At 41.7% G+C, this 16,525-nt stretch overlaps 1 protein-coding gene across 1 annotated transcript in view; it reads right to left on the bottom strand.

Annotated features, from left to right (window-relative positions):
- Positions 1-2,281: 2,281 nt before the first annotated feature.
- The window catches only part of LOC306982494 (copine-5-like), a gene marked incomplete at its 3' end in the record, with an annotated part of 83,227 nt that continues 68,983 nt past the window's right edge, over positions 2,282-16,525 (bottom strand). The window contains exons 2-3 of the mRNA XM_079582430.1: positions 5,163-5,203; positions 2,282-2,370 (exon numbers count right to left, since the gene is read on the bottom strand). Of these exons, the coding sequence (XP_079438556.1) occupies positions 2,282-2,370; positions 5,163-5,203 (130 nt within the window). The remainder of the gene's footprint in view (positions 2,371-5,162; positions 5,204-16,525) is intronic.

The following is a 16,525-nucleotide window of genomic DNA, read 5'->3' as shown; positions in this document are numbered from 1 at the left end:
AAGTTAGAACCAGCCTGGCCAAGCATGCTGTACAACTTTAACATGGTGTACAGGGACAGTCTGCTGCGCCGCATGGAGGCACAGTGGCCGTCTGTGAGGAGTGAGGGCGTGACTGTGGAGGTTTGGCCAATCGAACTGCTCAATACAGGCCAGCGGAGAGGTAGACTTGCTATACACCTTGCTTATAGGACTTAGTTCAAAAGACATGTGAAGAGTAAGTGTGAGGAGGAGATGAGAGACTGATGTCCTCACAAACAGTGTGTGTGTGCCTGGGAATGGTCGAAGCACATCCGCACAAATCAAAATATGTAAAAAAGAAAGTGTGTGGAAATTATATTATTGCAATGATCAGTCAGACAATTACAGTGATGCGGGAAATGTTTGTAAAGGTACCCATATGGATTTTTGTGATCCCGATACCGATATGAAGGGGGTTGGCATGGCCGATATATAGTCCGATATTTTAAAGGAATAGGCCACCGTTTTTACATACTGAGATATGTTCTTACCTTAGCTTTGACGAGTTCTTTAGGACCAGTCTGATCTTCACCCGTGCCTTCAGTCACGTAAACACAGCGCAGACGGCGTTAGCATTTAGCCTCTCCCTCTCTCCTCTATAGCTCCAGAACTGGTCAAGATAGAAGCTACCAAGCTCTTCCAGTTTTCTCTATTTAAATATGGTTACGTGAAGTGTTCCACTACAAAGTATAATTACACAAAATTAAACAATGTGGATTTTCTAAGCGGATAAAAGGGGGAACTATATTGTAAGGTGTAATAATACCAGGAGTAATTTGGCATCCGCACAGTAAAGTGAAGATTACTACGAGGTAAAGTGAAGATTGAGCACCCAAATGATCCTGGGAGCTCGGTTATCGGAGGCTTCGTGCCCCTGGTAGGGTCTCCCAGGGCAAACTGGTCCTAGGTGACGGGTCAGACGATGGGCGTTTCAGAAGCCCCTTATGAGAGACCAACAGGCCTGGTTAGAATCATAAGGCCGTCCTGCTGTGGACCCACCACCTGCAGGAGGAGCCATAGGGGGCTGGTGCAATGTGATCCCACAACCCAGCAACAGACAAGTGGAAGAAAATGGATGGATGGATGGATGGATGGATGGATGGATGGATGGATGGATGGATGGATGGATGGATGGATGGATGGATGGATGGATGGATGGATGGATGGATGGATGGATGGATGGATGGATGGATGGATGGATGGATGGATGGATGGATGGATGGATGGATGGATGGATGGATGGATGGATGGATGGATGGATGGATGGATGGATGGATGGATGGATGGATGGATGGATGGGTGGATGGATGGATGGATATATGGGTGGATATATGGGTGGATATATGGGTGGATGGGTGGGTGGGTGGATGGGTGGATGGATGGATGGATGGATGGATGGATAATCCTGTGTATGATGCTTCTAAACTGAGTCAGGGTTGAACAGTGACAGCAGGCGGCGCTAAATGAAGGCCATAAGGCTCATTAATTCAGGACATTCAAAATCGGCCGGCCGATATAGCTGTCCCTAGTACCTTTGTATGCACTAAGCTTCAAGCGCATGACTGTTGCACATGGACTTTTGACCATTCGAAAAGATAGACCAAGGTTCTCAACCCATCTGCACTGGGTTGTTTTAGCCTGTCCATCCAGGAACCATGCTTTTTCTATTCAATACAAAGTTCTGATGGGCATGATTGACGGCTGGATTAACCAGTCAGAAAAACGCCGGTTCCTTTGTACCAAAACAAACATGCGATTTAGGGCGTTTTCACATACTGTATGTTAGAGGCTTTATGGGACGACCCGATACCACTCTAGTTCCAGCTGAATTTACTTCACTTCAGTCGCGTGCTCTCGCTCCAAAAGTCTTACCATCAGCCACGTGACAACGAACTTATTCCCATGACAACGAACATAAAGCGATTAAAGCCAGGTAAAGTCGGCGACCCCTAAAGTTATTTATCTCGTGGCTAAACACAGTGAGGCTGATGCGCAAGACCGAGGAAATATGCACATGGCGAGGAAAGCTTTACTGTGCAGTGGACAGCCAGAGGGAGGCCCGAACTAAACAGTCACAGTTGGATTCACACTGACTCAAAAGGACCACTCTCAGGTTGGATCGACCAAACAAGAGCCAGTGTGAAAACGCCCTAAGAACTAAAACTAAATAAGTAAACTTCAAACAGAAGATTGAGAAACAGAACAGTCTCCTGCCAAATCAACAGACGAAGCTCGGATGCTGTACTCGACGGGCCAACCTGCTTTAAGACAAGTGTTGTGCGTATGGGGTGCAACAATCCCTTACCTCTCTCCACTGCTTGGTTTCCACTCCCTGTGTGTAGAGCACGCATACTGTGAACAAAAAGGAAAGAGCAAGAGAGCGAGAGAGAGGGAGAGAGAGAGACAGAGAGAGGCGTGGGTTAGAATCTGGCCCGAAATCAGAAGCAGAGAATTGGACAAACAGTGAAAATCTGGCCCAAATTCAGGCACATGAAACGGACAAATGCCGAAGTGTGGAATCAATGCGAGGGTTGAGCTCTGGCTCAGCGCTCAGACAAAACAAACAGGGCCAAACACGCCCAGGCTGCCAAAATCACGGCGAGGACGGATGCTTCGGGGACACGGACGGAGGAATTATGCATGTGCGCCGCAAAACGGGAACAGCTATGACTTTAACGCGAACATCATCGCCGTGCGTTATAACGGGGCTTACAGCATCACGCAGGGCTGCTCGATTATTGAACAAAATAATACTCACGATTATTTTAGTCAGAGTTGAAATCTTGATTATTTGTTGACTTTCAAAAAAAAAATCTTTATTTTATTTATATATTTATTAACAGTCATAAAAGTAAAAATGATTTCAAGTTTGCCTCAATTAAGGCGAGACACTGCAGGTGAATAGGGAAAAAATGTATATTTACAGATATCAATTTGAAACTGTTGCTGTAGATCACTGGCATAAATGTGAGAAAAAATACATGGCAAGTTTTCTGTCATTTTATCTTTTCATATAAGAACAAGGTGTTTTATGCCTAAAAATGCAATAAAAATGTCCAATCTTTTTGGCGACGAAATCTGAATAATGGATTGAGCTACATTCAAATTTATGGTTTCATTTTATTAGTAAATGAGTTGCCAAGACTTTTTCAGAGGGGATTTTGGATTTCTTGTTTAGTTTTAAAATAAACTGTTTTTTAGTGGAAAATTTTGGAAAAATTTGATTTTCGCCTTATTTTTTGACATTCAAAACTCAATAAATGGGGCTAGAAAAAATTCCTCTGAAAAAATCTTCCAAATATTTTTCAGTCCAAGGCTGGAAAATTTGAAGTCTTTAGGTCCTACTGACGTGGACATAGCGTTGCCACAATGACAGAAAAATGTGTTTTGAGAAAAAGGCCCTTGAAATTGTGTTATATATATAAGTCTATGGGGGAACATTGAATCAGCGCAATATTTAAACATGTTATTGTGAAGATTAGGCATATTTTCTGTTTCCGGGTGAAAGCTTATATGTTCAGAGACCAATTTGGCCCAAAACCTGAAAACTGAAAAAATTGAGTTTTGCCTGTAATGTCTCCCCTTAAGGAGAGGTCTCTGTTTCACACCCGCCCCCTGCTGGCCAGCCCTCACACCTGCACAAGCAAACTGAGCAGCGCGGCTTGATGACATCATCACACAGCGCTGTCAAAGCATGAGCCATGGCACGTGAAATGTGGAGGGAAAATAATCCCAGCGCCATGAAATAATGCAAGACTGCTTTAATAATAATAATAATAATAATAATTAAATAGAAAAATAAAATATCTTGTTTTTTTTCCCGATGATGCTAGTTTTATAATCGTTTAGTGTAATAATCGAAATTGTAATCAAATTTCGATTAATTGCACAGCCCTAACATCACGTTCTACCATTTCAACAATACGTCATGATGAGGAAAGGCTGCTGTCTGGAGGAGGGGAATTGAGCCAAATACAAGCCATCACTTTCAGCCAACATGCTAACAAATCAATAGCGCCGTGATAAATGGAGTCCAAGTGTAGAATAGCTCACAACCTTTGGATTATTGAATCAGCTGCTGACTTCATGTATTTGTTGATGTAACACTAGGTTGTTTCTTTAGCCTTTATCGGTGAGTGGCACTGTTTGGTACAAATACACTACGGCCTAACTTACGTCTATTTCCAGAGCATTGAGTTTGTTTTCTGTTTGTTTTTTTCGCCAATTCACAGCATTTCCTTATAAAAGAAATACATTTAATCCATATTGAGTCTTCACACCTCGCGACAGAGTACGCTGTGGTGATGTGACGTTCATGAATTTGCTCTTTGAGGTTAACACTTTGAACTGCATCTTGATTGTGAAAAGAGCTGGATCTTTTTGTCCTTCACAGATTCACCCTGAGCAAACTGAAGTGAAAGCTTATAGTACTGAAAATGAATCAGCAGGCGGTTGTAGCTTTCATTACTTGTGGCACAAAATGTTATTTATGCCGACATGCACATTTTTCAAAGGGTAGAAATCGGATCCATCGTAGCTTTGGATCATTTGAATCAAAAGAAGTGCCTGTCGTCGTAAAACTGTAATGTTAACGAAATTTTCCAGTGACTTCCTGTAAAGAGCCATGAATCCCATCACCGGTATGTGGGACGTACCTTAACAACAATAACTCGCATTTCAGATATTATATTATTATTATTATATATTTCCCTCTTGAAATGATGTGTTTGGCCCATGACACTGGCCCATTCTTTGGCCCCTCCCACACCCTTAAAGCTGGTGTACCTGGTGTTTCCAGTTTAAACAGTGAACTTGTTTCTAGAAAATGCTCTAATTTATATTCTACAAACAAACACAGTAGTGACAAAAAAAACATATTTACTCTACAAAAACAAAAAGTCAGGTACCCTAGCTTTAAAACGGAAAGTCTAAAATCACCCATAGGGTCCAGTGATGGTTAATGGGCTTTAAAAATGTACAAACAATTATATACGAAATATAGGAATTACAGATCTCCAGCAGTTGAAATGACCAAAGTGAACCGGATAACTCAAAACAGCACAGATTAAGCAATCTAATACATAGCTAGCACCATTTTTGCAAGTTTTATTGTGATTTTCTAAAATGACAGAAATGATACTCACATGGGTCGGATTTGGAGAACGTGTCTTTGTCCAACAGGTTCCTGAAAAACAAAAGGCAAAATAAAAGTTAGACTCAAAAGTTATTTAAAGGGTCTATACGGAGTTTAAAAATATTACAATTATGTATTTTCATCCCCCTACTTGTTCCGGCAATCAATAACACTCTGGATAACTAGGAAATGAGGCCCTATGTCAGAAATCCTGAAATATCCCTTTAAGTCACAGATAGGTTAGGTGGTACAAGTACTTTCTCTGATTGTTATGAGTCTATATTGTCAAGGTTGCCGCTGCTCGGGGTGCTAGCGGTAGCTTGTAGCTGCTACAATGCTACACGCTAAGCAGCCGCACCGCCACAGCCTACATCTGTGGAAAAATACAGCGAGTTTAGCTTTCATCTACATCATCTGTTTTTTCAACACTGTCAAAACTGTTTTTCCCTATAGACACTATTTACTACTACCGATTGTAGCTGAATAAGTATCGATTAAGTCTATAATGCTGGAGTCCTGATCAAAACAACTCAGCACTGGTCTTTTTCAACAGAATCAGGAAGAGTTTTTGTCCTCTTTTAAAGAAATAGGCCACCGTTTTTACATACTGAGATATGTTCTTACCTTAGCTTTGACGAGTTCTTTAGGACCTGTCTGATCTTCACCCGTGCCTTCAGTCACGTAAACACAGCACAGACGGCGTTAGCATTTAGCCTCTCCCTCTCTCCTCTATAGCTCCAAAACTGGTCAAGATAGAAGCTACCAAGCTCTTCCACGTTTTCTCTATTTAAAAGGGGGGACTATATTGTACGGCGTAATAATACCAGGAGTAATTTGACATCCGCACAGTAAAGTGAAGATTACTGCGCAGTAAAGTGAAGATTACTGCGCGGATTTCGAACTACTCCTGGTATTATTACGCCTTACAATATAGTCCCCCCCTTTTATCCGCTTAGAAAATCTACATTGTTTAATTTTGTGTAATTATACTTTGTAGTGGAATACTTCACGTAACCATATTTAAATACGGAAAACGTATTATATATCAAAAAGCTTGGTAGCTTCTATCTTGACCTGTTTTGGAGCTATAGAGGAGAGAGGGAGAAGCTAAATGCTAACACCGTCTGCGCTGTGTTTACGTGACTGAAGGCACGGGTGAAGATCAGACAGGTCCTAAAGAACTCGTCAAAGCTAAGGTAAGAACATATCTCAGTATGTAAAAACGGTGGCCTATTCCTTTAACTGATACATATTGAATGAAATGCTCTCTGGGAAAACTGCAAAGACAGGCCCAGAAACACTGGACAAACTCCATGGATGCAGAAATCTGTTCAACATATGGGATCTTTCAGTCCAAACCGGCATCAGAACAAGCTACAAACACAGCATTCTCAGGAAGGGAAAAAAAAACTGTCAAGACGGAAGTCAGGTAAAAGGCTCGGAACACTGCGGCGGCCGAGAGAGATAGCGAAAGCTTTTACAAATGAGGTGCATTGATTATCGCACAAACAAACATGTAAATCCCTTTGTTTTTAGCTCAGGGCTCCGGTCTCGTTTCCTGAAGGCAAACAAAAAAAGAACGCGCTCGCTTCAGTGAAGGGAGGGAGCCAGACTGTATCGACTCCTGCAGACATCGCACAGTTTTTACTTTGTTAAATTTACAGAGCGCTGTGAGATCCAGTTTAGCGAGCTGAGGACGCTAACAAGATCCAGGAATCAATACGCTACGTCCGACACGGCGATGGGCAGGAGACAGAAGTTGGAGAGTTCAAATTGGTATTAGAAGATCACTACTTTGTCATATAACTAGTTACTAAAGTGCATCCATGTGGGGGTTTTTGATCTCACCAAACACAGATCCACTCTGATCACATCGATTAGCATTCAACAGAGCTAAAAGTTAAGGTGCTAGCTAAAGGTAAATGGAGGTCAGGCAAGGCAAGGCAAGGCAAGTTTATTTGTAGAGCACAATTCATACACAAGGCAATTCAAAGTGCTTCACAGTTGCATAAATATAAGAAAACAAATACAATCAATAAAAACATCAACATAGAATTAATCAATTACAGTAAGAGGCAAGAGTGTAGATAAAATACTTTCAGTTATATGCATTTTTAAGTCTTGTTTAGATTCGCTCTGTCTTGAGCACTATTTTTAAGTCTTGTTTTGACTCGCTCTGTCTTGAGCACTATTTTTAAGTCTTGTTCTGACTCGCTCTGTCTTGAGCTCTATTTTTAAGTCTTGTTTTGACTCGCTCTGTCTTGAGCAATATTTCACTCTGTCTTGAGCACTATTTTTAAGTCGTGTTTGGACTCGCTCTGTCTTGAGCACTATTTTTAAGTCGTGTTTGGACTCGCTCTGTCTTGAGCACCATTTTTAAGTCTTGTTTTGACTCGCTCTGTCTTGAGCATTATTTTTAAGTCTTGTTTTGACTCGCCCTGTCTTGAGCACCATTTTTAAGTCGTGTTTGGACTCGCTCTGTCTTGAGCACCATTTTTAAGTCTTGTTTTGACTCGCTCTGTCTTGAGCACTATTTCGCTCTGTCTTGAGCACTATTTTTAAATCTTGTTTGGACTCGCTCTGTCTTGACCACTCCTTCTCCTCTGGACATCAACATAAAATTAATCAATTACAGTAAAGGCAAGAGTGTAGTCAGTTGGTTTTCTGAAATATTGAGCTAATTAATCTTTAGCTACTGGTCCTGTTTTAGTTTCAGGACAACAACAGCTCACAAGTCAGGCCGAGTAGTGAGTTCTTATCCCCAGGTGTGTGAGGGTTTTTAGTTTAGTTTATTTAACGGGGGTCATGTGCAAAACCATAAAAAAAAAAAGCTTTAAAAACATTTAGCTTCCCCTAGTGTCCATCTGCAGTCTCCCAGTATAGTTAGTCCATGGGCCAAACCCCAAAATCTGGCATATCGGTACCGAAAAGGTGGCAAAGGCTATCGTTGTGAAAAAACGTCCTCAGGTTTGAGTTTGAGGAGCTTTGGTTACCACGGTAATAGTCACAGTGTAGTACATTTGGGCTCAAATGAAACATGAAAATGTCTTCTTTACAATGATACCAAATACAATGGTGTAAATCAGTATCTAATGGGCTGGAAATGGCCTCAACCAAAATATGAACCAGTGTCAAAAGCGACTTTTTTGACATGGGGGTGGTTCACTTCAACAGCTGAAAACTATGATAAAGCTGTAACTCTGAAAAGGCTATCATACAAAAATATAAACCTCAGACATGGACCTACTTAAAAATCAACGATAGCCTTTGCCACCTTTTCGGTACCGATATTTGGTCTGGCCCATGGACTAAGTGGTTCCGAACCTTTTTCTTCTTGCACAGACCTTTAGTCGTTCATTCGTACTGACAACATTTGAGTGGAGTGTTGTGTTCAAACTTAACCCTAACTCTTTTGGACCGCTTGTATCTGTGACTTTGTCCTTTCGGTCCTCGCCCAGATCTCCTGACCATAGTGGTAGGAGATCTGGGTGAGGACCGATCGACTGGTAAATCGAGAGCTTTGTCTTTCGACTCAGCTCACTCTTCACCACAACAGTCTGATACAGAGGCCGCATCACTGCTGACACCGGACCTCTGTCCAGTGAACAAGACCCCCAGATAGTTGAACTCCTGAGCCCCTACCGAAGCCAGTGAATTGGTAAGAGGTCGTACGCCAAACTGGATGTGCGTCAGCGTCCAAATTGGTCTGTCAGTTAGGAGTTAGGAAAAGGAGCCTCAATGCTAACTATCATAGCCACTTTAGCATAGGGACCTCTGATGCTAATTAACCGGTGATAAGGAACTATGTGTGATCCCATAAGCCACTGCGCCAAATCCCCCCACCCCCCTCGGCCCCGCCCTCGAGTGATTCATGCGCAACCACTGTTGATTGACAGGCCCACATTAAATAAAAATAATAATATAGAATAAGATTCTACACAAGCCAAACTTTATAAAAGTGACCAAATACATGTCGTCATCACAGCACAGTCACATGTCAGTGTGTTAAAGAGTCGCCTCAGTAAACGGATTAAATGAAGGCAGTTTGTGCTTTTGCTTTCATTTAGTAGAAACTTAAGCCACGTGGCTAATTTGCTACTGTAGCTTTAACAGCTGTCGAGATAAAAAAAACACTTAAGGGAAATGTGATGGCTCATCTGGATATTTCTTTTTTTTCCCTCCTGTCTTTATTTGGACACTATGTTGTTGCATATGCAATACAGTAGGTGGCGACATGCGCTTATGTTTGCCTTCCAATGACCTTAAAGAAGAAAAACAGCTGTTGGTGTTGTCACATCCCCTTCCCCTGGGTAAGGACGGTCGAATTGTGCAAATGCTGCTGAAGCTCTAGTTCACTAACTGCATAGAGATCCAACACTTACTTACAGGCTATAATTTGATGGCTTCAGACGCAGCCGTGCTCTTTAGGCAAGGACTGTCAACCGACCTGGAGCTTAAGTCACCGTTTTTCTTGTGGAGAACCTTGGCTTGGCCAGCTCTCACACCTCCACAGCAGAGCAGCACTAATCAAAATCATCCCCTGAGCTTCGCAACAACAGCACCACTGATATCTGTGCCACAGTTTGACTATGCTATATTCACAGAGCAGGAAACAAATGAGGCAATAAGAGTTTTAAAGGCATAGGAGAAGGAAACTTTGAAAGAGCTGTTTATGAGAACTATAAGATGTTCTAACCAACAACAAGATCAAGAGGTGTTTGAAATCATCAAATACTGAGGGGAAAAAACATGAAGCTCCCACAACAATGCTTCTGGGCAGAAATCCTCATATCATAGGCTTTTGGAATGTTGTGATATCACTTGAAAGTCTCAAATAGAATCTGTAGCCTGGACACAGGGTTTCCCAGCAACTACTTTCTCACTTAATCAAATGTTTTGTTTTATTTTTAGTCCGGCTATAATTAACAGGTGAGATCTTTACAGCCTTACAGACGGGTAATGAAAGAGTCCGGCACATCAAGAGTGTAAAGTGAAGACAGACGAAAACAGCTTCTGTCTCTTTTACGACAAATTGACCCTCCTGACCGAGGTGGCTAAAGGGGAAAAGCGTCCCAGCATTTCAGAAGACTGTCCGAGAAACTGCTGACAAAGAACCTAACTCGGGATTTGGAGAAGGTCACGGTCGAACACAGAGGACAAATTTCCGTACAAAGACATCAAAGTGCACCTGATAGTCATGTCTGATTATCATGACACGACAAACCGCTTCCCTCGTGATATATTTAGACATGAAGTACCCATCAAATGCTCAAAATACTCTGCGTATCGCTGCATTCACTCCAACCTGAACTGTCTCGTAAAATATGTGTGTATGTAAGAGCGCGTGGGTTTGACAAACACATCAGAACGGTACTATCCAATTCCATTTTCTAATCCGAGAAGCCCCGTTGGAAGCACGCCCCCCCGCTCCTCGACTGTTATTGTGACCATTGTTCCGTAGTCTCCGCCTAAACAACCTCAGGCAACAGTTTCTCCTCATAGTATTTCCCGTTTTTGTGCAGTCTGATTAAAACTCTGTCCTCCAACGTGTTTCCATCTGAACTTGACCTTTTCATGCGTCGCTACGAAGCCAACACATGAGCGGCCAGTGTGAAGCTTCCTCAGGCTAAAAGATATCAACAAACAATGCAATACCCTTTATATATATATATATCCCTGCGTCTTCATGGGATCTGTTTGGTGGATGTGAGACAGGTTCCGACGTGGGATATTTCAGGTTTCCGTGGTGGACAGGTCGTGCAAGAGGTTGGGACAGGGATCGCCGCTGGATTTTAAGTTTAAAATGTATTTATTTGTAGGAAAAGGCTTCTTGAGATGCAGCAATTCGTTTACAAGGGGGGTCCGTGACATAAAGGGAACTGCAATAAACAACGTCACATTCATACCCACACTCACAACACAGTTCTCCCATTGAATCCAACCCTCAAGCTCTTCATACTATCAGATCAGCGTTGCAAAGTAAGAAATACTGAAGTATGTTGAGTAGACTATACACAATACTTAATAAAAAAATATTACATTTGTAAGTGACACAAATTCAATAGGTTGCGTTCACGTGGAGCAACTGAAAATTCTATGGCGGTAACTATGGTAACTGTGGTAAGTGGTGAACTTTTTGTCATAGTTTTTGGTTAATATAGATACAGACGGCATCTCTGGAATCGTCCATATATGGTCATTTTTTAAAACAGTTGAGGGGAAAACAATTTTGAAAAGATGTCAGTTTTCTCTAATTATTCAAAAACTACTGTAACAAATGCTGAAATATGAACATAGTTTCTACTAAATAATGATACAAAGACATGGGGAGGAGCAAAGTGGTTCAACATCCCATAAATACATGAATAACGGAGAATGCTAACTTGATGCTACATGTTAGCATCGGGCTAATGCTAACGGTTAGCTAGCACGAGCTACAACTGCTGTTTTTTCACTTCTACAGAACAATCTGCTGTGAGAAAATATCCATATGGGCCCGATTTACACTGGACTTTATTTATATGTGATGAATAAGTTTATATTCCACCAGAAAATGGCTAAAAAGAGTGAAACATTGTGTTTCTCTAAAGATTCTATTTTCCCCCTCGGCGAAGCCACGCCCCCTTCTATGACGAGATGCCGTCTGTATCTATATAGTCACTATATAGGGAATAGTGTGGACATTCGGATACAGCCTTAGTTTTTGGTTAGTATCTCAGTCATTACTGGAAGAATCCACATGGGAAAAAACTGTCTCAAAGTTCGTCGTCTTCTCTATCAGTACATATAAACCGAGGCCCAATTATTTTCTCTGAAAAGCGTCCCAAAGCAGTGACAATATTCTAAAACATGTGCGTGATGTTGGTCAGCAGAAAGGACTTTCAGACTTGAAAATAACATGGCAGGTTTGTGAATCCAATCACTACCAAATACTGATGAGGAAAAACATTTGTTGATTTTTGTTTTGGAGATTTCTTACAAAAACTATATTTCTCCCATAGAGTTGTATTGGCCCTCCCTCCACCTGACATTACAACATCATCACATTCTAAATCGTGAATGCCATCTATTAGCTAAAACAGGAACAAGTTGCTTTTAGGTGAAAACGAAAACATGGGTGGTCGAGATGGAGCGGATTGAGCTGGGTAAATGATTCCAGTTTTGTTAAATTTGCCACATCGAACTTCCTGAACAAAGAAGAGCAAAACTACACTTACCAGTCACAAAGATAAAGATTGTCTAAACCGGCACCGTTTCATCCCTCTACCACGTCTCTGTTAATTACTAATATTGACCAAAAATCCCAGGACGATTGTCTCAGACGATCCAACGAGCTTTATTCCAATGTTGTACCAATTAGCGCCGCTGCCAGCACTCATTAATCCCCATTATATCTGAGCACAGGCGTGTGTAATCCATCACTCTTTGTTTGCTACGTAGGCCTTTATTAATGGGGCGCTGTAGTTGGGCCAATCTGGTCCGAGCGCTTGGGAACAAAGTGAAACTGTGTTCTTTATATAAATGTGAGAAAGAGGAGGTGCGGATTTCCGACTGGACCGAGCTGCTTTGATTAAAGGGAGTGTGGGGGTGTAGCTGGTCACAATAATAACTAGAAAATGAATAATGATGCGTGGCGCTGATATTGATCTAAATATGGTTTTGATAACTGTGTTTGAGAAAATACAAAATTGAAAATGTGGTTTATCACAGTCTCGAAAGGATTTTTGGGGGCAGATTTTGTTAAACGTTGCGGGTTGAAACGGTCATTTCCCCCAGTTGCAATTGAAAGATGTGACTTTTTTTTTTTTTTTTATCTGCTTGTAATGACGTGACAATGACAGCTCCCTCGTGGACTCCCTCTCAATGTTTTCCTGTTGTCCATCTGTCACCTTTAGCCATTTTTATAAATGACTCGCCTACGCAGGACCGGCTCCACAAACCTCCGAGGCTCCAGATGTCACTTTAGAAAGTGGGGAGTATAGATGGACGGATGGCTCCCATTTATTACGACTAACACTTATTCAGATAGATAGATGGATGGACAGAGGGACCGATGGATGGACAAATAGATGGATAAATACTGTAAATGGATGGATGGATGGATGGATGGATGGATGGATGGATGGATGGATGGATGGATGGATGGATGGATGGATGGATGGATGGATGGATGGATGGATGGATGGATGGATGGATGGATGGATGGATGGATGGATGGATGGATGGATGGATGGATGGATGGATGGATGGATGGATGGATGGATGGATGGATGGATGGATGGATGGATGGATGGATGGATGGATGGATGGATGGATGGATGGATGGATGGATGGATGGATGGATGGATGGATGGATGGATGGATGGATGGATGGATGGATGGATGGATGGATGGATGGATGGATGGATGGATGGATGGATGGATGGATGGATGGATGGATGGATGGATGGATGGATGGATGGATGGATGGATGGATGGATGGATGGATGGATGGATGGATGGATGGATGGATGGATGGATGGATGGATGGATGGATGGATGGATGGATGGATGGATGGATGGATGGATTGGATAGATGGATGGATGAATGAATAAATGGACGGATTGGATAGATGGATGGATGAATGAATAAATGGACGGATTGGATAGATAGATAGATAGATAGATAGATAGATAGATAGATAGATAGATAGATAGATAGATAGATAGATAGATAGATAGATAGATAGATAGATAGATAGATAGATAGATAGATAGATAGATAGATAGATAGATAGATAGATAGATAGATAGATAGATAGATAGATAGATAGATAGATAGATAGATAGATAGATAGATAGATAGATAGATAGATAGATAGATAGATAGATAGATAGATAGATAGATAGATAGATAGGATGGGCGGATGAATAGATGGACGGATCGATGGATGAATGAATGGATGAATAGATGGACGGATGAATGGATGGATGGACAGATGGATAGATGGATGAATGAATGGATGAATAGATGGACGGATGGATGAATAGATGGATGAATAGATGGACGGATGGATGGATGGATGAATAGATGGACGGATGGATGGATGGATGAATAGATGGACGGACGGATGGATGGATGAATAGATGGATGGATGGATCGATGGATGAATGAATGGATGAATAGATGAATAGATGGACAGATGGATAGATGGATGGATGGATGAATAAATGGACGGATAGATGGATGAATAGATGGACGGATGAATGGATGGATGGACAGATGGATAGATGGATGAATGAATGGATGATCTGCTGAAGTAGCCGTGCGTTCGTTCCCAGCAGTGTAACGTTTCAGAGGCTCCTTCAAGCACTTTCATCACTCCATATGCACATGTGCACTGTGGTATATATAGATCATATACAGTGCTGAATAAACATGAGGAAGAACCATATACAGCACTGAAGACAAGACAGGAAACTGGGAAATTTGCCATCGCGTACTTGATTAATTTATGGGGGGTGGGGTTGTTGATTCACAGATGACATCTAAATAATAGATAGAGCCAGGTTTAAATTTATTGTGTAATTTTGTCGATATGTTAATTACACATTTTTGAAAAAAACGTATCATTGGTGGGAAAAAAATTGTAAAAATTCAAATGTTGCGTTCTTCTGTGGGGGCAAAACTCAATAAATCAGGTTAGGGATTAGATAGAAAATTAGAAGAAAAAAAAATCTTGAAAATAAACTCTCTGGGGCCTGAAGTTTTACAATGTCTGCACAGGCGCCTGGATCTCCCGTCTTTAGCCACAGATGTCTCCCAGAAAAATGACCATATTTGGGTAACAGTACCATCTCCGTCGCCTTTTTGTGCATGGATGCCAAATATCTCAGCATTTGTTAACGAATAAGCGTGGAGAAACCGGCTCATGCGTCGCGACATTAAAGCTATTTCCTGGAAACCTCTGGCTCGCTAGTGCCTTAAATAAACATAGCAAAGAGTGAGTTTCATCTGTTCTTTACTCTGACGTTAAAACTAAGATGTTACGGGAGAAAACTGGCAAAAATCTCAACATTGACCACTGCGTAAAAAAAGACAAAATCGAAGTCGTCACCTGCAGCGTCTCGCCTTAAAAGCCAAAGAATATTTTTGTGTCTTTGAAACCACGATGGCTTTTGTTCTGTCGTTTTTCAAAGTTTGCGTTATACCCCTTGATCGATAGGCCACAGCCAAGTCTCTAAACGTAGCTAAACAACAAGGCACTGAAGCGATAAGAAGTATGAAATTCAAGATGGATTTTATTGAGATTAATAATTCAGATCTTGTGCTAGGTTAGCAGTGTGAATGTTGTGTCCGGATGGGAGTTTAGTCCAGGCTATGATCTTTACTGCAGTCATAATTCTGCCTTTATTTTTCTTCTTCCCGCATTCTACCCCGTACACCTACTCCTTTGTGCATGATCTCTCCTCCTCTGATAGATCTCAGCAAGATTTACAGTGGTAATAAGTTTGCTAAGCCGGCTCCGCTCATTTGAATATGACAGACCAGGAGCCTGTGGCGAACAGTACCACAGCGCTCTCCTTTGCTCTAATGAGGTTAGCTCCTCCAAGATACGCGCTGTGTTGCATTTTTTTTATTTTTTTTATTCATTTAGTATTGCTTTATCTTCTCAGTGCAACCGCTATAAAGCTGCATAAATGCATAGATTGATACTCTTGAAATAGCACGATGTATCATCATTAAAATGTGTCTGATTTTTATTTTTTATTTTACATAATGCAAAGTGTGGCTCATCACGTTTGCTTCCATTGTTGGTTGAAGTCTGACACCAATAAAGTTATGAATGTCTCGACTATTGGGAATACAGTTTTTTTAAGACACTGCACAACAACTGTAAACTATTTACATGCTTGTGTAAGTTCTCAGTTACACAGAAGGTTTCTATCTTAGATGAAAGTCTGATGGATGGCTGGATGAATAGATGGACGGATGGATGGATGGATGGATGGACGGATGGACGGATGGATGGATGGATGGATGGACGGATGGATGGATGGACGGATGGATGGATGGACGGATGGACGGACGGACGGACGGAAGGATGGATGGATGGATGGATGAATAGATGGACGGATGGATGGATGGATGGATGGCTGGATGGATGAATACTTGGACGGATCGGTGGATGGACGGATGGATGAATAGATGGACGGATGGGTGGATGGATGGGTGGATGGACGGATGGATGGATGGACGGATGGATGGATGGATGAATAGATGGATGGATTGATGGACGAATGGCTGGATGGATGAATACTTAGACGGATGGGTGGATGGACGGATGGATGAATAGATGGACGGACGGATGGATGGATGAATAGATGGACGGA

Source organism: Gobius niger (genome assembly GCF_951799975.1).
Source record: "Gobius niger genome assembly, chromosome: 24".
In the NCBI taxonomy this organism is placed as follows: Eukaryota; Metazoa; Chordata; class Actinopteri; order Gobiiformes; family Gobiidae; genus Gobius; species Gobius niger.
Note: the sequence above shows the minus strand (reverse complement) of the source record. Positions and strands in the feature narration are given on the sequence as shown.